Below are 21604 nucleotides of genomic sequence, written 5' to 3'. Positions count from 1 at the left end.
AGGTAAAGGTAAAGGACCCCTGACTGTTAAGTCCAGTCGCAAACGACTCTGGGGTTGCGGCGCTCATCTCACTTTACTGGCCGAGGGAGCCATTTGTCTGCAGAGGAACAGGGAAGAGATTTAGGTTGTTATCAGCACCGTTTCCAAACTAGTGTAGAAACTTTGTACTAGGTGCTGTAATCTAGATCTGAGAATCACATCCGGCACCTTTTCACCGATAAAGAGCCAGCTTTGTACATCACTCTAGGATGAACAGTGGTAGCGTACTAAGTTTTGCAGTTTGGTTGCTGTAATTAATATACTTAAGATCAAAGCAAAGGATGCTCTTTTGTTGTTTCGTCAAGTTTCTTTCCCTTCCCTTTTGCTTAACATCCACCCTCATGAAGAGTTCTGTTAATGATTTTGTAACTTTGACTATTCTTGATAAAGGTATTGTCCAATAGTGGGTTTTGGAATTTATTTCCAACGTGGTACTTTTTCTGGTTTCAGAAGAGATCAACCAAATGACACTTCAGTGTTCTCTCAAATTTCTACATGTCACCTTAGTGGATTTAGCTGGGTTTGACAATTCACAGGATCCAAGATTTTCTTGTCCACCTTTATACATGCAAGTAACCAGTGTTTTCCACAAGACCCAATTAAACGCTAGAAGTATATGTACATACATTTTGTTGGTAGCATTTGCACAAAACTTGCAGTTGTTTGTTCTCAAAAATACTTTATTTGTAACAATATACCTATTATATCTATAACATGATCAAAAATACAGATAAACATTTTCACATTTTAATAAAAAGATTTCTAATATTCTCTTCCATTTACAAAGAAAACATAAATCTAATTCCTTTGACAAGAAAGTTTAGGCTGTGTCGTTTGATTACTTGTGAGATAAACTATGAAAAAAGGCGACAACCACAAAATATGTAGATTTATCTTTTTTTTAAAAAAAAAAAGAGGGGAAGATTATCTTCAGTTTTTTCCTGTGCTCTAAATCCTGACAAAAGTAATTATTATTAAACAGGATACATTCAAAATTCAGGAGAATACATTCTTCACAGACCAGAATGCCCAATGTTCATTGATCAGCATGGATATAAAAAACTTGAAACAACATGATCTGGCTGACAATCAGTTTGTAGTCAAGACAGCAACATATGACATCTGTAGTGTACAGTTCAACACTATACAGCACCAGAAACCATGCTGTGAAATATTGCCACTGCCACCACATCTTCACTACTGTCTGGAGCCTCAAAGGAAACAAAACATTCAATTCCTTGGGACGGAAACATGATCTTGGTTCTAGTTTATGGTAAAGTAACAGGTCCAGGTTGCTTCAATACCTACATGGCAGCACTAACCTCCTACCCCCAAACACATTTTAAGGACTTTCAAGATGTATGCCAACCTATAGCACTAGTTTTCCATTATCTAAGATACAACGTAAGTGGAAAAAAGGGGAAATAGATCTTGAAAATCATTGCTATTATGGTAGAAGCTAACATGACTTTACGGGAAGTTAAAACACAAGTCTATTATTGATAACTGAACTACTGATTTATGAGGTCTTACAAGACTTCCTACTAAAATCTAAATGCACAATGCAAAAGCTGTGACACCCCCCCCAAAAAAATCCATCTGCAATCCACTATGTGTTGTTGCCATCAGGTTCATTTCCTATTTTGTAGTCACGACTGCAAAAGCCAGGGACGTGTCAAGCATCTCGATAACCATAACAACACTGCGGGAGCCACATACAGCTTGGTGGATTCACATCTTGTGGAAGATTGCTTTGCATTAAAAGAGAAACAGTTTCCCCAACTTGGAGCATTCCAAATGTTTTGGACAGCCATGCTGGCAAAGACTAAAGGGAATTGTAGTCAAAAACATCTCAAGGGCTTCATGTTGGGAAAAGCTAATTTAGTGCACCCCAAACTTTATATGAAAATGTTGTCTCATAGGACAACCATCCCCAGCCTAGTGCTCTCCAGAGGTTGGACTACAACTTTGATAATCCCTTGCCATTGGCCACACTGGCTAAGGCAACTGTAGTTAAAAACATCTGGAGGGCACGAGGTTATGGAAGACTTAAATGTTCTTATGTCCTCATTGTCTGCATTAAGTTCCATAGTTGTGTGCATGATATTTAGGGGTTAACTCTCTGAGTGACAACTTACTCCAGTAAGTACTTAAGCCTGACAACAGCAGAACATTATGTAGAGGCAAAACATTCCGAGAGCAAATCATGACAACCAAACCTCCAAAATTATTTCACTCTTATGTGGCCAATGCAAATGTGCATGTGATCACTGAAAACTAGATGTAGCTATAGAAAGTAAAGTGATACAAATAAAGAATACTTTCACTGAATTGCCTACAAAACCATGCAAAATCAATGTCATGTGAAATAAGAACTTAGGACTTGCGTTCTTTCTTAACAAAAAACCCCAAACCATGTCCTTTCAGAAAAAAACAAATATACCTTTTCTCAATTTAAAGCTGCACTTGTTAACTCCACATTTTTGTTGTTGTGATAGTTTTCTCCTTTACCTTCCAGAAGGGAAGCGAGTTTACTGCAAAATTGCAGGTATCACGTGGTGCAAGTTGTTCAAGAAGAAAGCATAACTAATTCATCACTGAGTTATACCTGAATCCTTAACAAACTCCACACCACTGGAATGGATAACAGCCGTGTGTGCTATATTCTGGCTGCTTTTTAATCACAATATGCAAATAATCAATGTTATCTCACAATGCAAGCACAGCTGAGACAAACTAGCCATTGTACATAATATTATTTATCCATCCTTCTTGACCTGCTTTTTCCAGCCTTTAGCTGAGAAATGCAAAGCTGGAGACAGATGATCGTCTTTAACAAATATTGGTATGACAGAGTCAACATGATCCATGATGTATAATTTTTATCTCCCTATATATTGTCTTTGGTCAAACAACATTTGCATGTTTTTGATGTTACATATAAAGCCTGCAAACCCTGGCACGGATCCAGTTCCCATGAATGGAGTTCTGCCCAGGGGATGCTCACAAAGGAGGGAGAGGTGATTTTCATGGTTCTTCCTTCCCCCCCTGCAAAACCATGCCAAGAAGTTGGGTGACCCTCCTTAACAGTGTGGGAGGTGGCATGGGGAGATGTAGAGGGAATAAACGAAATCTGCCTTCCTCCGGTGTGAGCCTCCACTGGATCTCAATCCCTTCTGCAATGGCAAGAAGCCCTTTCATTCTTAGAACTGCAGAGAGCTGGAAGGGACCTCGAGGGCTTACTACTACAACCACCTGCAATGCAGAAATCCTACCCACAGCCACCCCTGGGTGGGCTCATGAAAGGAACACTCTGGATCCAAACCACCTGCATTATCAGAGAGGATAGTGATGATATTGTGTGCATCACAGCCAACGATGGCTCTATCAGCTTCCTGGGAGAAAATATTGTCCGTCTCCCAACTCAAAGCTGCTTTAAGGGGCACCCACATTCACATTTTATACTGGATGGCATCTCGATGCTTACAGAGAACAGACATCGCACACCAGATAAAAGTTCAGTATAAAATTACACCAAATTGCTTTTATGCTTTGCAGTCCTAGGAATCTTTCCTTTTAAAAAAAAAGTTTTTCTTTTTACATCTGGTTTTCCCGATCGTTCATGTCTAACATCTAATAGCTTAGCCAATGAAAAATAAGCCTTATTTTCGTTTCATGAGTGAATCAAACTATACTGATGTCTCCTAGACATTTTGTGCCTCAATTTAAGCATTCATTGCTTACCATCAGGATAGGATAGATGACTTCAGAGCAGTGGTGTAGCGTGGGTTGTCAGCACCCGGGGCAAGGCAAGTAATTTGCGCCCCCTAACCCGTGGATTTGCGCCCCCTAACCCATGGATTTGCCCTAACCCCAGATGTTGCGCCCGGTGCGGCCCGCCCCCCCTGCACCCCCCACGCTACGCCACTGCTTCAGAGGGACTCGTATGAAACGCAGAGGCAGTAGTGTACAATTCAGAAGCAACTGGAACAGGTGTGCTACTCTTGAAATTTACTTGTGGAACACACCTTACCAAAATAATACCCATTACTTTTCATCTGCCTTTGTAAGAAACAATTCTTTGCTTGCTGCAACTGAGGAACAGAGCAGCATATTCCTTCCTTGACAGTAGTTACAAGGTTCTGTAAAGATGCAGTTAAAGATTTTAAATCCTTCATAAATATTGTGCAGAGCAGAGTGACTACCCAGTTGATAACAAAACAAAACAAAACAAAAAATCATCGTTCACCTGCAAGGCCATATAGGCAATTTCACAGACTTTTAGTACGTGAGCAGAAATTCCAGTGCAGGGCTACTCTTAGTACTTCATAACATTGATTGCAGTGCCACAGAAGTGTGAAACCCAGGTCACCATCACCACAGTAAACCTCCTCCACATCCTCCTTTTCTCATTAGGATAGCTCCCTCCCCCCCATGTTAAGAAAAATGACTGGCCACTGCTAAATATCAAATCAAACAAGATAGGTAAGTGACAAAAAAAGATAGAATAAAATATTGCAACATGTACGAATATATTAAACTTTTTCTTCTTTCGGACTGTACATTCCCATTCTACTTCTTTTTCTTCTCCTGAGCACAGCGAGGACAAAACCTAAGGGTTAAAAAAAGAATCACTGTGTTCAGTTCAATGCATTACTTTGGGAATACGTCACATTTGGGGGGAAATAAAACTCAAGAATTATACATTTAACTTCCTGGTTCTAGTTCTTTACCATGTTTTGAACAGCACCTCCGATCAGCTGCAGCCAGCGTAGCCATGCTGCTGTGGCTTTTGGGAACTGTGGTCCAAAACATTTGGAAGACACAAGGTTGGCAAAGGCTGCCCCACCCCTTTATATCACCTTGCTGCCTCTTTTAGATTGTGAGCCTTCGGTCAAGGACCTTTGTGCTTTTGTTATGGTAAAGTGAAGAAAGTGTCAATGAAGAAAATTAAGTGAAGAAAACACAAGTGTAGAAAATTATTATTAATGACACGTACCATTTCCCTTTGGGTTTCGTGGTGAGGTCCACACAAGCAAAATGGAACCATTCGATTGGGCACTATATTTTGGGGAAGAATAAAAAGATGTTTTTTCTTAGAGAGCTTGATAACATTAATTTATCTTATCAGATTTAACAGAAATGGGAGCCTGGTTGGTGCCTGGCATGTCACAATCGAAGGGGCATATACTGCACATCACATAGGAAACTTCATGAGCCCTTTGTTGCTTGTGAAGTGCCCAAATTTTGCAGACACAGGATGCACTACTCACTGCAAATGGCCCGTAAAGCATGATGTAAACGATTATCATTATTACTCTTAACATTTGTATAATGCCCTTCATCCGAAGATTCCAGGGTGGGAAAACAGAAGCAAGTTAGCTTGGGGTGTAGACGTGACCTCAGGGTTGTATATGTATGAAAGGTGCACAAACAACTTCAAATATGGAGTGAAGTATCAAATCCAGTGAGTCCTAAGATCCAGATCCACCTTTTCATTTAAAATATATAAGCTACGATTTTTTGCTGCAGAAAAGTGCTTTCAAATTTGTGCTCAGAAACCAGGGGAAGTCTGGAAGCAGCTTCTATTGGTCACTTGGATGGGGTTCTTTCCCCTTGCATAGTTCTGTTCTTTCTAAAGGAAGCACCTTCACGCAGAATTTGAGGAGGGAAGCGTGTGTATGGCCACATTGGGTTATCTCAGTACTTACATCAGGATTGTCGCAGCCGATCATTTCTCCATAGGATACTTGGTGACACAAACAATACGTTGGTTCGTTGGGATCCACCGGCATATCTAGGACATCTGAAGGATGAACCGACAGGATGGTATCAGCTAATTCAGACCTGCAATGGGAGCAACGTGAACAAATATTGAGTAAATGCCAGTGATTCTTGGTAAAAAAAATAATCTCCAGTTTGAAACTAACTAGAACTAGAGACTTCCGGGTTGGCGCCATCGCCGAATGGCGGACTCCCTCCGAGCTCCGGAGGGAGCCGGCTCGGCAGGGGCTGGGTTTTACCGCACCGGCGATGCGGGGACCCTTAGAAACCACGGCCACGGGGGCCGTGGACTTGGAGACTCGGCTAGCACCGCTAGCGCCCTCCCGACTCGTGAAGGAGCCTTTTTAAAGGCTACGGATCGGGTGCCGGGGAGAAGCGTGGTGCTTTGAGTCCTCTGCCATCCCTGCCGAGCGAAGCCGCATGCCATCCGGCGGAGAGCGCTGACTTCTTCCATTGAGAATTTGGACTTTTAACAACAACCCGTGAGTAAATTGGAAATCGGGTTTAAAAGAAGAAAAATTTTTTTGGATTTGAGACGAGCGGGGGGGGATCTAAAAAGGAAGTCAGTCCCCCTCCCTATTGTAGACATTTTAAAACAAGGATTGGGAAGCCAAGGCCCAAAAAGAACGGTATCTTTGCTAAAATCAAGAATTCCATGATGGGAAAGTACAAGAATTGTGCTGGAGGAAGAATTGAAGGAGAAGGAAAATGCACCCCCCTCCCTGGGAACCGGGGCGATTGAGGAGTGAGCCTGGTGAAAAGAGCTGGTGATTTTGACAGCTGTCAAAGTAGCTGTCAAAGTCGGAATTTTAAAGAGGATTTGATTACAAGGACCTTGCTGGTCAAATTTGTTACAACTTGATATAATTTGTTAAGACCTGAATACAAAATGGCGAAAATACGGAGAACAATCGGATTTTTGGAAACAAAGTTACAACAACCCCCCTAGAGGAGCTTCGGGACATTACAAAGATGGGCGTAAGCCGGGAAAAATACAACACTTCGGAATTTCACAGAACTGGTTATCTCCTGGGAAAGCTGCAAAACTGAAACTGAATCTCGTCTACAGGGTGTTTAGACTAAAAGGAGACAACAGAATACTTTACTGAAGAAGGAAGGGACTGAACGCAAGTTTTTGTTCCTGAATAACAACAACCCATGTAGAGTTACTAAACTTCTGAATAAGAAAGTTTTAGCAGCGGAACAAGAGGAAGCTGGACTATAACCTTGAAAGAACAATGGGGGGAATTTTATAATTTGACATTTTTAAAGATTTAGGAATTAATTTTTAAAAAGTAATCCTAAAAATGGGAAATAATTCTGCAAGGAGTTGGGGGAAAAATGGGATTGATGGACTTAAGACTTCCAGGCTGGAAACATAGATTGGAGGATAAGGGAAATTAAACCGGGGAAGGGGAGGGAGAATTAGAATCCAAAGGCTTGCAACTATTTTCTGAATTGGTTTTCTTTTTTTCTAATATATCTCTTATTTTTTTTATACTTTTATTCTGTGTGCTTTTACTTTAATGGGAAAAAAGGGGGACATTGTGGAAAGAAAAGGGGGCGGGCTATGGGGAGAGATCTTTTGCTTTTTTTTTTATCAAGGGTGTTGCATAAGGTTTGTATAAATTTAAATTTGAACAATGGGGTATATAAATTGTGCTTTAAATCAGAAACAGAACTTGTGGAAACAACAATATGAAAGGGGAATACGGTAGGGGTGGGGGAAGGGGGGAGTCCCAGAAAGTGGATGTTTGAAAATAAGGTTCTGAATGTATCTTCATAATTTCTTTTCTTCTCTTTCTGTATTTTGGAAACTTCAATAAATATTATTTAAAAAAAAAAAAAAAAAAAAATGAAACTAACTAGAACTATTTGGGAGGTCGGTTAGTTTGAAGAGTACCAAGACAGCAAAAGTGGAGAAAATATAAAGCATGTGAAACTAAGCATGCGAAAAAATCTGGTTACTATGGCACATTGGCAGAAAAAAAAAATCAAATGGAAGCTGCTCTGAACAAGCTAACTGCAGACTGCAGTCACTTACCTTCGTTTTGGTTTCTTTTTTACTGGGACATCTTCTTCGGATGTTCGCCGGCCCCGACCCCGAGAGCTTTTCTTATCCTTTGGAGTTCGCCCCTCTGAAAGACAGTTATTTCTGGTTAACTACACCATAAGAAGAAAAACCACGTTTTATACTATACAGTGGTACCTCTGGTTACGAACTTAATTGATTCTGGAGGTCCGTTCTTAACCTGAAACCGTTCTTAACCTGAGGTACCACTTTAGCTAATGGGGCCTCACACTGCCGCCACGTGATTTCTGTTCTCATCCTGAGGTAAAGTTCTTAACCTGAGGTACTACTTCCGTGTTAGCGGAGTCTGTAACCCAAAGTGTTTGTAACCCAAGGTGTTTGTAACCCGAGGTACCAATGCAATTATTCTGAAGCACCATAATGATTCAAAAATGATTAATTTTTCTTTTATCTCTCATCTATTCTTCCAGACGTTATATAAATTGGAAAGTGACCCTTGTTCAGAAGCCATTTGCCAATGCAACCTCTGATGTAGCTATACACTGAAAAAATTCTACAACTTTATCCAGCACAACTTCCCCCGTTATCTGAACCTGACATTTGTAAAAATTGTAACTAACCAAAATCACTAAGATATTACCTGTTGGACAAAAATCTTATGTATCTTTTTGTATGATTGTTCAAATAACTTGGCTGTCAGCTGGGGCATTAAGATAAATAACAATGTATTCTACTCGTACACTCAAAAAGTGTCTAACAGTAAAATCCTATACAGGTTTACTTAGAAGTAAGACCCACCAAGTCAAATGAGGTTTACTCCCTTGTAAAATACATTGAAGATTGTACCTAATAAACTAATGTTTGATAAATTTGCTTCTGACAATAATTCAAATGAAAATAGCTCATATATACATACCTGCAAATCACCCTAAGCTGTTTATATGCATAATCATTAAAAAAAAATACTACTACAGTTTTACCCTGTTAACACTGTGCACCAGACTCTTATTTTAATAGAATTTTTGTTCTATATATGATCTTATAACAAATATATAATTTCAGAGGAACAAAATGCAATCCACAGGCAAACTGCTTTATCAAAAATACTTACTAAGAGAAGCTAAAGGATTAGAAAACGAGTTTGGAGAAACTTGGTATTACTTTATTTTCTGTATGAGTAAGAACTCTGGAACACTGAAGCCACTGTCAATGCACAATATCTTGTGGAAGAATTTACACAGGTTATAAAGCAAAACTGGACCAGGTGGATTTGTGGTTTGAGGTAAGAGGACTCTTCCTAATATTAACTTAATCAACATAATTTTGCCTGCTTTATGCCAAAATTATGGAAACCATATTGAAGAAAAACTATGGCTCAATTCTGTCCAACTAAATGTTTCTCCTCACTGATTTCTCCCTTTGTTCTTCATAGCAGGCATGTATGCTTTTTATACAAGACTCTCATGATGTATGAGAAACAGCTTTTACTAGGAAAGAAAGGTCTGCCTGGTGCCTTTGTTGATATCTTTCTGGCACCAGGTAATGACTTATATTCCCCACCCCCCAGGCTTTCGATAGACTCACATAAGATGTTTGCTTTGGTACTAGTGTGTGCCAAAGCTTCCTGTAGCTGTTACGGGGGTTGTTTTGTTCTGTTTTTTATGGTATAATGTATTAGTATTTATGTTTTAAAAGTAAGCCTAATAGATGATAATAATAACAAATTAAAAAAATATATAGAAGGATTTCCTCACAGTGAGATGACACTATTCATAATGTACACACTTTTTAGGTTTTGCGTTGCAGGGTTTTCAAAGTCACTGCCTTCCAACTTATCCTTCAGATCAGCTTCAAATCGTGCCAGGTCAGCATCCAGCCGTCGAATGTGCTTATCTACCTACATCAGAAAGAGAGACCACACAGCTAAAGAAAACAAAACACAGTAATATCTCTAGAAATCATCGGAATCAACTTGCTATCTTCCTTTTCTGGTATTTATCACTTCAATGCACCTCAACACACCTCTCTCATCTGACCTGTGGTTGGTGTCACTGTTAACTTTTCTGGGTGTTTGTGGGTACCACACAAATGCAAATCACAGACCATTTAGGGAGCAGTGGGAGAGAGGGAGAAGAAAAACCAGCTACCATAGGAAGGTGGTCAATACAAACCACACAGTCCCTCTGTAGTCGTGAGACTCTTCCAGACAGTTCCTATTTTCAGGTGGGATTCAATTACAGACTAGCAAATTCAGGTTGCAAAATATAGTTGATTGGGAGGTCTTGGGAAAGAAACCTGCTTCCCCCAAAGCTCAGATTTTTGGTGATTAAAGAAAGTGACATGAAAATGCACTGAGATAACACTTGCTTTGACTCAATGTCATTTAACCTCACAAACAAATCAGAACGAATGTTCATTAAGTAGCCAATATCTAAGCTCCCTGTAAACTTGTGCTGACAAATCGGGGTGAATGCTCAATGAACAGGTTGTCTGGAAATACCCATAGTCATTCACATTTGTACAGATTAAGGAAATGTGGCAGGTCCTTGACCACCCCAACCCCTTCCCACAACAGGGAGCCATGAATCCTAGCAAGTCTAGTTGTGTTGACCCTCACTATAAACCCCATAGCCTGGATTCTCAAAGCAGTGAAGATTCCTGCACTGCCTCAGAAAACAACTTTCTCTCTGTAATAGTCCAGTAAATAAGAACATGTAGCCATAGAAATAATTTTGATAAATGCACTGCTGACAAATCTACTTGCTTGCCAGCACCATAACTTTAGCCTCAGGTTTTTGCCCCATTGCTCCCAGACTGTAAAAGATTAAACAGGGGGAGGTCACAACCTTGTACACAATCCCAGTCCACATCAGGTTTCTTTTTGAAGTAGAGAATGTATGATGCAAGCCTGCCTGTTATCTTCTTTATCTCTAACTGAACCCGGGATCATGGATCCTCATGTCTGTGTCAGTCGACAGCTACTAATTACGCAGAGGGTGGATTTTTCATTTTGAAACACAAGTCCTCTGTCTACCTAATCTAACCTTACCATCTCATAGGTCTGCATAGCCAGCTGCACTTTGTCATCACTGTACTCTTTGCATCTTGCGTAAGCATTCTGAATCTTCTGCAGGATTTCCACCCGTTGCTCTGATGACAAACTCCTCACTGTTGAAATGTACTGAGCAGCAAGACTGTCGATTTCTGCTTTCTTGTCTGAAGAGCAATGGGAGACAGTATGTGCGTGAGACTGAGGTTGCAGCCCTATACTCACTTACCTGAGAAGTAAGCCTCGTTGAGCTCTATGGGGCTTAATTTTGAGTAAGACTGAGCTGTGAGGCTGCAACCCAAAGCTCATTTACTTGCGGGAAAATCCTATTGAACTCAGTGGGATTATTTGTAAGTAAATTGATTTAGGATCAAACTATATGTTTCACCATTTGAAACCTTTTCAGAAACCATGAAAGAAATGTCTCTCTGGGGGTAGCCAGGGGAGGAAAGGTACAGGGCTTCTGAACATTCAGTGGCTGTGTAAAAAAGGATTTTTAGGAGGCATAGCTTGTTATGCAAGCTACACCTGCAGACATTCCCTCAGCTACACGACTATTAAAAGTGAAGGAGTCCTGTCCTCTTTCTCATCTGACCACTTAATTGGTCCTTTGTTCCCTCATTTTAAAATACTTGGAACTAAACCAAAGCACATGTGCCAGCTGAATTCTTGAGTTGTGCTTCTAAAAGTTCAAATGAGCAGGCATGTTCTCCAACCTTAGTAAGGCACAACTGACTAAAAAGTAGCAAGACTGTGCTTGCAAGATCAATTCATACACATCTACAGTCCTTCGCAAGGCTTTGTCAAACTCAAATGTAAATACAGCATTATATAATTCTGCTCCTACAAGCTTTGCTAGAAGTGGTGCACATGAAACAATGGAATCAGTTGTTGGCCACACTATGACACACACACAAACACCCCATCTTCGTGTTGCACTGAAATAGCAAAAACTTGGGAGGATGAAGGAACTCTGCTATGGGCTACTTCTCACTTTCCCAGTGAATATATGTGACAAGTGAATCTCAGATGTGTGCAAATCTAATATGAGCTGAGCACACAAGAAGATCTGTGAACCAGAATACCTGAACACACCTTCTGTTCTCTGATCCAGCTCACGCATAAGTTGGAAGTTCCTTTGCAACTCACAAGGGAGGTTTTCAATGCCTGAAATACAAAAACAGAAATGCTGCAGTCCCCTCTCTACCATAAATTTCTTAATATAAAAGTTATGTTCACAAACCAACTACGCATAACAAAAAGCATCCATACACCTCGCCAGGTACCCTATTTTCCATAAATACCTTACCCTACCGCCTTCCTCTTTATCTGTTCTCTGTTGTATATGGCATGTTGAGGTGGGTGCTCCCACTAGCTACGGGGCAGGTACCAGAGTCCAGGAAACCTTTGGCTGGATCCCAAGAGGAATCTTCTCTACTTGAAATCTCTGAATGATCAGAGAGTCAAGGGCCTTACTGCTACCACCAACCTCACGTCACTGTGGCCATGTTCAGATATAATGTTAAACCATGGTTAAGTGCAGGAGGGATGGGGAACTAGTGGCCCTCTAGAAGTTGTTAAGACTTCGTCTCCCAGCTCCATCCAAGACAGAGCAAAGGTCTCCCTCTGCCCATCCCAAAGCAGCTCCACTAGTCTCTGCCTGTGGAGTGGCATCAGTGTCACTTCTCCACTGTGGAGTTTCCCATTTCTGCTAGTACTCAACAGAAAGCCTCAAAATAGGGCAATCCAGGAGTGGGGAAGAACTAAACTGCTCTGGGATCCACTAGAACTTGAGTAAGCCCTACTGCCATCATTTGATGGCATCTGGCCCAATTAGTATGCCAGCTCCAGGCTGGCATAGCAGGATTCTGCCTGCCCTTCCACCCTCATCAGTGTGAGCAGTGGGGCTGTGGCAGTCATGTCCTGCTGCCACCTGGCCATGGTTAGGATTGCTCTGCCCATCAAGGAAGCAAACATCTACAAGTTCAGTTTTCACGAAGAGTCCAGAAGAAGTATATTATTCTATTCTATGGTCCCACTATAAGAACATAAGAAGAGTCTGCTGGGTCAGGACAATAGCCTATCTAGCTTAGCTTTCTGTCGCCACAGTGGCCAACCAGATGCCTGTGGGGAAATTTCAAACAGTATCTGAGCACAAAAGCACTCTCCCATCCTGTAGTTTCCATCTACTAGTATTCAGAAGCGTTACTGCTTCTCTTACCATGGAGGCAAAGCATAGCTATGATGGCTGGTAGGCATTGATAAGGTTATTCACCATGAATCTGTCTAATCCTCTTTTGCAGGGGGCTTCAATGCCCACGTGCCAAATGACATCTTTTCAACAAGTAAACATGGAGACTCTTCAAATACAAGTTGTCCCATACAGGAGCAGGAAATTTCACTTGCCTGCTAAAGAGGAGACAGAAGCATTCCAAGCCCAGCTGGTGCTATAGCTAAGGAAGTGTGCCTGCTACCCCATCGACAAAAAAATATATCATTTTTTGGGCTTCTTGGGTGTCTTTGTGTTTGGAGCTTTCCACTCCAATTATGCATTTGGTGAGCATCTGCTTCCCTACTGCACAACACATTTGCACAAGGTATGTAAAGTTAACAAGCACTGAAATACATACATTTTATGAAAACTTGTGCTTCCTTTAGGTCAGCTTGTTTTGATTGTCTTTTATTCGTAACTTTAATGTGTATATTATTCTCGACATAAACGGATCAGAGGTTTTGACAATAAAACAGCATACAGATTTTAAGAATAAAATAATCATGTGTCTTTTAAGTTGAGAGGTCTGCAGCTTTGCTAACAAAGTACTGACGCACGGGGCTGAATAAATGGGAATATTAAAGCGACTATTATTAATAGTATTAGTATTATGCCCTGCTTTGGCTTCCTATGTTGAATTCAACAGCCGTCTACAAATAATGGCGCTTTCCTCGCCACCTGACTTGCTGAATTTCTACTGGTCACACGGGTGGGGAAAGAAGAGAAACCCTGACATTTATATTTATTTTTAGGTGGCAATCCTGGAGAATGCGGAACACGACGCGCCTTAAAAGCATTGGGGGGGGGGATGTTTTTGCTGCTGGTCTGACAGGCGGCGCTCATAGTAGAGCAGGAGCGGCCCCTGGTGGCCAAGGAACGCAGCTGCACCCTTAGAAGGCCGGCGCGGAGATCCCTCCTTTACGCGTCGCAATGACGCAGCAAGAAACCTCGCCCGCCGCCCCCTCCCTCGCCGGGTCTGTGTGACGCAGCCGCAATTGCCGGCGTGGCCCCCGCCCGGCTTTGGCCTGGGCCTGTTTCCCTCCCGTTCCCTCTGCCCAACGCCGCACTCACTCACTGTCCAGGTAGTGCTCCAGGTACAAGGCCGCCGCCGCCATCTCGCGCCAACCAGCCGGCCAGCCAACGCCCACCCTCCGGCCCCGCCGCGATCGGCGCTGTCACGCGGGAGCCTTCGCAATGGCCGGTCGGGGCTCTCATTGCATAGTCATGAGAGGCCGGCGCCGATTGGCCAAGCGGACGCCGCCGCCGCTGCATAGGAATGAGGGGGCGTGGCGGGGGATACGACGTCAACGTTCGTTCGCCATCGGCCGGAATGGGCCGATTCCCGGTGTCCGCGGCGCGTGGTGTTACCCCCCCCCCCCGATTTCCTCCCGTCGTAATTCCCGCGCAGGTCCGGCTACGTCTTTCCCGCGCGGTGTTCGCGTGACGCAGTTCCAGGCGTACACGTGTCTGTTTGGAAGGGAAAACGCCACTGAAGCCGACGGAGCTTCCTTCAAATAAATAGAAGTGCACGGGAGCTCGCGGGTTCGGGCTGTACAGACGTGGCAGAGCAAACGCGTGTTAGTCTCCCGGAAAACTGGCTTGTATTTTGCAGCATAAGTAGCCTTAGCGGAATAAAAAATAAAAGGGGGGCATCTTCTCAGGATTTCTGCATCCACCCAAGGACAGAAACACTGCTTTTAGCCTTTAAGCGTCTCTTCCTTGGCACCTCCTCAAGATGTCCCTTATTTACTGTACCCATAAAATCGCTCTTTTTTCAAAGGGTGTAGAGAGAAGAAAGATGTTTTATGTACCATGACGCACAGCGCAATCCTACGCGTGCTTACTCTGTAAGAAGTGGCACGGTTTTCGGTCTAGCTTATAGCCCAGGTGAGCTTTGCGGAGAATGGGTGCTTCCAGTGTGGACTAGACGCTTCTGGTTACCGTCAACGTGGAAAGATCATTCCATACGACTTTTATTTATAATAGAAAAAATATATATGGTTGCACATAATTCTGAAAGCTTTATTTAGTTCATTACATAAAAAGGAGGACTGTTTAATGCCCCCACTTATAACGGGCTGCGTGCAATATGGATGGACCTCCATTTCCCCCCGCATCATCACTTAAGATTTTTGTTTTTGTTTTAAACCCACGCTTCCAAAACTCTCCTGGCATTCTTTTATGTTTATATATTAAAAAGGTCTCAGGGCGGTTTACAGAACAAAATCAAAAAATAAAACCACGCAATATATATTCAAAATAAAAACAACCCAATAACCCCCCCTCCAAATTTTAAAAGGGCATCATGGGGCGTGGGTGGGCAAATGCGCGAAACGCTCGTCAGGATCCCACGCGTGCATGCAAAACGCGCGCGCCCTCGAATCCCCGAGGGATTTAGCTACAAAACACGGATGCCCGTAACGAGATTTCCCCCACGTTAAGGGTACAAGTTTACTGGCAAATCTGTTGCGCCGACATCAGAAAAGCGTTGTGCTCTTGAATGCGTTTGCTTTGGTATTTTACACCTTACGTTCAAACTCAACTAAGGGTTAATATCAGCGAGATGGACAAAAAAACGCCTAGAAAGAAAGCGGCTTCCAACGGACTCATCCTGTCGAGCACCGCGCAGGCGGCTTCTTTGATCGCGCAATCGACTTCTGCTTTTTTTCAGACGGTTCCGCTTTGCTGTGTTTTCCGTGATCGCGCGAGGGTTTGGTCACCATGGTTACACCAGAGCCGCTCTACATGCGCCGGAGGACTGTACTCTGTGATTGCGCCAAAAGCGCGGGAAGCTGCAGGTGTCGTTCGATCTCCTTCCCTTCGCCGCTGACTGAGAAGGGGGCGCCATGGCTGGCAGGCGAGGGGCGCTGATCGTGCTGGAGGGGGTGGACCGAGCTGGCAAAAGCACGCAGACCAGAAAGCTGGCGGAGGGCCTGCTGGCAGGGGGACACCGGGCCGAACTCCTTCGGTTTCCCGGTATGCGAGGCTTAGGGGTCGCGGCAGCTGCATGCATGCGCAGCCCCTTCGCCACACTGCCCTAGATTTACCTGTATAGGTTGTCGACAATTTCCCTGCTGTGGCAGCATGTCTGTGCCTTTAACAGACAGATGGCAGGGTGAAAGTCGAGAGCTGCACACAGCCTCTCTCGCTACGGAGATGCAGTGGCGGGAACTTTTCGTCTGTGGGATTTCTGTCTGTCCTAAGGCTGCCGATGGGGTGGGAAAGGGGGCCAAATCTAATACGTTTTGTGGCGGTGCTAGTGATGTGTAGAAAGCGTTCCTTACCAGCATTGTCATAGATTTGGGCTGAGTCATTGGCCCTCCTCATAGATAACCGCCTCGAGTTTTTCTTAATTTAATTTATCTAATATCTAATCATTTTGACATTCGAAAAAGTAAGTTTATGGTTGTTGTTGGGTGTGTGTGTGTTAAAAGCTTATTTAACTTCGGTTGTCTTTGAAACCATGGTGCAAAGTAGTGCTTATTAAAGAAAAACTTAAACTAAGTACGCTGCTATCATCTTAGATCTGCTTTCGAACTGAATTGGCATTCTGGCATGACCATGTGTGTTAGGATACCTTGTGACATGCAGAGAGAGAGAGAGACAAATAGCATTAAACCATCCTTGTAGCAAAGGTACAGTGATGGAAGATGCAGTAACACATAAAGTGGGTGTAATCCCACTTGTGGGTTGAGATCATGGTTATCTATTTTCTGCCTAGATTAGGGTTAACAGACATTCCTGGGGACAGTCCCCGGATTTGCAAATCTGTCACTGGACAAATTCCATTCCCGGAATGTCTCCAGATTTGCTAATCTGTCCCTGGGAAACGTGGTGGCAGCAGCCCGGAGCTGGCCTGGTAGCGCAGTTGGCTCTGGCTGGCTTCAGGAGCTGTCCGCTGCCACTGCCGAAGGGGAACCAGTGATATCCCGTGGTACAGATCTCCTGCCCCCTTCCCCCTTTGTTTTGACAGATCGGGGGAGGTTCGGGAATCGCAGGCGGGCAGCCGTTGCCCAGTTTTAAAAAAAACTCTGCACATTTATATTTTACAGGGTGCGAAAGAAGGGCTTTGCACCTTGCCTGGCAGAGAAACCGTGCGCCTTGCGCCCCTCCTGGGCAACAGCCGCCTGCCTGCCTGTGACTCCCGAGCCTCCCCCAATCTGTCAAAACAAAGGGGGAAGGGGGCAGGAGATTGGGGAAGGCTCGGGAGTCATGGGCGGGTGGCGTGCCATTGCCCAGTTTTTAAAAAACTGCATTTATGTTTCACATGGTGCAAAAGAAAGGCTTTACACCTTTATACAATATGCATGTGTGCTTGGCCCCAGGGTCTTTTGCCTCACTACTAACTCCCTGTTGCTACTCAGCTTAAAAAAAAAAAGTGTCCCCGGATTCATTGAAAAAAATCTGGTATCCATAGCCTAGATGCTGGGGAATGTATATTTCTGATATTGAATGCTGCTTCTTTTTAGGAAGTAGCATTTCCAATAGTGATGTATATTGGGAAGAGAATATTACAGAATTTATAGAAGCTGAATATGTTTGTCTTATTCCACTCTTGTCTACATCTTATTGCAGACAGAACTACAGAAATCGGACGGCTGATAAGTTCCTATTTGGAAAAGAAGAACAATTTGGAGGACCACACAGTGCATCTGCTATTTTCTGCTAATCGCTGGGAGCAAGTGTAAATAGAATTCTTGTGAAATACATGAGTACCTTTTTGATCCCCTAATTCAGTGCTGCTTTTCTGCTTGGGGAGAATACTGGGTGAGATCTAATGTAGTGTGGGTGGATGTCTACTCCCACAGGAAGTCTTCATATTTCTCTCCTTGGCTCCCCTACCTGCTCTTGTTATGCAAGCAAATTTCTGTTGTGCAAGCAGGTAGATGTTATTGAATGTCACCACATGAGTCAAGTGCCTTAATAATTGGAATTTAGGCATATTTCTCAAAAAATGAAAAAAATCAAACTTATTCTGTCTAGTTGGCAATTCATGCTGAAGAGAGGATAAGAGAAATGTTTGTATTTGATTAAGATTCATGCATGATGCTGGAATTACAGTTGCTTTCGGGGACTGGATGCAAAATATATTACAAAAGGCTAGGGTAATAAATACTAATCCAGAATAAAAGCAATTGTGATTCACTTACTTCCATAGATTTCCCCCCCTTCCTGATTTCTTTCCCACATTCTTGATGTAAGAATACATCTACATATTACATATCTTGACTTGTAGTTAACACATAATCTTTCATCTGTTTTCATATCTTGTTCTATTGATAACAGCGCAGTGGGCTGGTTTGCATGTAATAGTATTCCATGGTTTATGGCTTACTGTGAATGAGCAGCATTCTAATGCATGCTGTTGATTCACACTATGCATGTTTTGTTGCTTCTGGCTCTGGGCAGAATAGACTGAAAGAGAAAGTAGCATGCTCCTTATTCACGGTATTGTGATGTGCCCAGTGTTTTCTTGCATTAGTGCGCATTAGTTTCGATGGTGCATTTACATTCGCCAGCAAATACTCTTTTTTTGGTTTCATGGTTCTGAACATTGAGGTGTGCATTAGATTTGATGGTGCATTAGACTCAAGTAAATAGGGTACAGTAATTCAAAATGATATGGCATAATTTATGCAGGAGAAGAAAAATATTCAAGCAATTCTTAGCCCACTTCTGGTGACTTCTTAAATAAGACTGAGTTTGGAAGTACTTAAGAAATAGGTTACTTAGCCATTTAGCAAATTTTTATTTGTATGTAGTAAGCAAACTTAAAATGTATACCATGTTAACTTTATATGTCAGATTCCCCCCTCCCCAACAATAGTCAAAAGTTGTGGAACTCAAATACCATATATGGGGGGGGATCAATATACAGAAGCACAGTTTGGCTGCAGTCCCATACACCAGGGTTTGGGAATCTGTGGCCGTCCAGATGTTGGACTCCACCTCTCATCAGCGCCAGCCAGCATTGCCGAATGATGGGAGCTGCAACCAAGCAGCATCTGGAGGTCCACAGGTTTCCCATCTCTGCTGTGCATGTTCATCTGGGAAGAAGTCCCATTGAACACAGTTGTACTTGCTTTTGGGTAGACATGCATGTGATTGCACTCAGTGTGGTTTAAATGTTATAGTCAAATCCAAAGCTTTATAGATAAACGTCTTAGAAATTAGGTTATTGGAATACGTGTATAGACATTACAGGAATAGCATACATTTCCTTACGTTGTTTAAACTTTTGAGAAAGAAAACGAAGACACCGAAAACTGTTAGCATGCACATTTACCAAATTATTTGCAACTTTGAAATCACCCACTTTATGAAACTGCATTTTTAAAAAAATGCATTCTTATTTACAGTATACCACCCAGAGTAAAAGGTAAAGGGACCCCTGACCGTTAGGTCCAGTTGCAGATGACTCTGGGGTTGCGTCACTCATCTCGCTTTACTGGCCAAGGGAGCCGGCGTACAGCTTCCAGGTCATGTGGCCAGCATGACTAATCCGCTTCTGGCGAACCAGAGCAGCACACGGAAATACCATTTACCTTCCCGCTGGAGCAGTACCTATTTATCTACTTGCACTTCATGCTTTCGAACTGCTAGGTTGGCAGGAGCAGGGATTGAGCAACGGGAGCTCACCCCGTTGCGGGGATTCGAACCGCCAACCTTCTGATCAGCAAGCCCTAGGCTCTGTGGTTTAACCCCCAGTGCCACCCACGTCCCAGAGTACTCTTGTCTTAACGAGGGTGTATCCAGAGTCGTTTGCGACTGGACTTAATTGTCAGGGGTTCCTTTACCTTTTTTTATCCAAATGTCATAACATTTTTGCCATATAAATACAGTCCCAGAAATTTTATACCTTGCATCACTGCTTTATTCCAAATTATTATGCTTCGGTTTTTCTCTAATAGTGGTATCTTTCTACCATTCAGGCCATTGATTAAAGAGAAGTTAAACCAAGGTATCACTCTGGTAGTGGACAGATACGCGTTTTCTGGAGTGGCCTTCACAGGTGCTAAAGAGGTGGGTAAAAAACACCAATTCAGCCTCATAGAAATACAGTATTCAGGGAAAGATTTGCTGCATTGAAGTCTCAGGTTCAGTGGTTCAATCCTTGGCATCTCCAGGCAAGTTAAGGGAGAAACCCTGTCTGAAATATCAGAGAGTGGTAGCCAGTACTGAGCTAGATTAAACCAGTGGTCCAACTCAGTATAACGCAGCTTCCTGTGTTGCTGTCAAATTGCTCCTTGACTTCATTGGGCTGTTTGCTGCACCTCTCATTTCTCTCCGAACAGAACTTCTCCATGGAATGGTGTAAGCAACCTGATGTTGGGCTTCCAAAGCCAGACTTGATCCTTTTTCTTCAGTTGAGCACGTCTGAAGCAGCCAAACGAGGAGACTTTGGAAATGAACGATATGAGTACAGCTCTTTTCAGGAGAAAGTTCTGCAACGCTTCTACCATTTGATGGAAGATAAGACTTTAAACTGGAAGGTAAAAAAGGAAACTTCTGGAGGAGCACTGTGGGATTCATAAGCCAAAAAAAATCAAACAACCCTTCTAGGAGATCTGAAACATCTGTTGAAGGGGAAGAAAAACTAGTAGGATGAGAGTAAACATAGACATCAACGTAATACCTTATTAGTATATTTTGATACTTTATTTCTTCCACCAACCGTTCTTCTGTAGTTGGGTTGTACATGAGGAGTTTTTCATGTGTTTGTGGTTTTGTTTTGGATGCAGGTGATTGATGCTTCAAAGAGCATAGAAGACTTGCATAATGAAATAAAATCATTTGCAGAGGAGGTCATGCGAGAAGCTCAGTACAAACCCATAGGAGAACTGTGGAACTAGGACTGGAGTATATCATCTCCTAGGCGTCACTTCTCACCTAGCCAAAATCTGCACCGTTCACCTTCAAGCAACCCTGTATTTATATTATCAAATAGGATTTGTTAGACTTGCTCTTGATGCAGCTCTCTTCTTTCTGTTTCGGGTGGCGTTTTATAAGAGACTGGTCTGGCAGCTCTGTCGGACTGGAGTAGATGCGTGAAAGAAGCCTTAGACAAAGGTCTTTTTGTCCTACCAAGAGAGACTTAATACTTCAGCTGTATAGTAGCTGTTGTTTTCCAGAGTCATAATTTTAAAACAATTTTTCTTTTCGTAATGAGGGGGAAGAAGTTTACTAATAAATCTCAGATTTTCACCTAATTTTGTCGAGCAGAAACTTATGTTGAGTGGAGAATCTTTTTCAGCCCAAAGACCACACTGCCTCATGGGCAACCTTTTAGAAGGTCACATGCCAGTGGTACACAGTCTGAGAGGCAAGAAGTGGGTAGACAACAAAACAACTCTTCCCTTTGTATGGTAAGCTTCGTTCCAGCTATGCAAAATTCAAAGGTTCCTGTACACACATGCACCTCTCCAGT

The 21604-nt window shown here is 42.7% G+C and overlaps 2 protein-coding genes across 4 annotated transcripts; one reads left to right on the top strand and one right to left on the bottom strand.

The window, feature by feature from the left end:
* Positions 1–701: 701 nt before the first annotated feature.
* On the bottom strand, positions 702–14546 carry ING5 (inhibitor of growth family member 5). 2 transcript variants are annotated; one of them, XM_083613968.1, is made up of 9 exons: positions 14252–14546; positions 12000–12071; positions 10905–11071; positions 9641–9752; positions 7868–7961; positions 5751–5886; positions 5039–5100; positions 3968–4651; positions 702–3803 (listed from the first exon to the last, which is right to left on the bottom strand). In XM_083613968.1, the coding sequence occupies exons 1-8, from the start codon at positions 14289–14291 to the stop codon at positions 4612–4614; spliced, it is 723 nt and encodes a 240-aa protein (XP_083470094.1). In that variant the 5' UTR covers positions 14292–14546; the 3' UTR covers positions 702–3803; positions 3968–4611. The 2 variants fall into 2 exon arrangements, with proteins under 2 accessions (XP_083470094.1, XP_083470095.1); XM_083613969.1 differs by having other exon boundaries at positions 14248–14396.
* Positions 13341–21386, top strand: DTYMK (deoxythymidylate kinase; the record flags this gene model as incomplete). Of its 2 annotated transcripts, XM_083613971.1 has the most annotated exons (6): positions 13341–13501; positions 15848–16152; positions 17752–17860; positions 20109–20199; positions 20472–20669; positions 20919–21386. In XM_083613971.1, 5 exons carry the CDS (start codon positions 16023–16025, stop codon positions 21027–21029), a joined length of 639 nt encoding a protein of 212 aa, XP_083470097.1. In that variant the 3' UTR covers positions 21030–21386. The 2 variants fall into 2 exon arrangements, with proteins under 2 accessions (XP_083470097.1, XP_083470096.1); XM_083613970.1 differs by lacking the exons at positions 13341–13501; positions 15848–16152 and adding an exon at positions 14371–14584.
* Between the last annotated feature and the right edge of the window lie 218 nt (positions 21387–21604).

Source organism: Podarcis filfolensis, assembly GCF_964270895.1.
Source record: "Podarcis filfolensis genome assembly, chromosome: 5".
In the NCBI taxonomy this organism is placed as follows: Eukaryota; Metazoa; Chordata; class Lepidosauria; order Squamata; family Lacertidae; genus Podarcis; species Podarcis filfolensis.
Note: the sequence above shows the minus strand (reverse complement) of the source record. Positions and strands in the feature narration are given on the sequence as shown.

Bases quoted from the DNA above. Each gene is read 5' to 3' on its own strand.
- ING5 (XM_083613968.1), bottom strand. From the start codon at position 14,291: ATGGCGGCGGCGGCCTTGTACCTGGAGCACTACCTGGACA. The intron at 5,101-5,750 runs GTAAGTACTGAG...CCCAAAATATAG, and splicing joins TCGGCTGCGACAATCCTGAT to TGCCCAATCGAATGGTTCCA. The intron at 4,652-5,038 runs GTACGTGTCATT...TTTAACCCTTAG, and splicing joins ACGAAACCCAAAGGGAAATG to GTTTTGTCCTCGCTGTGCTC.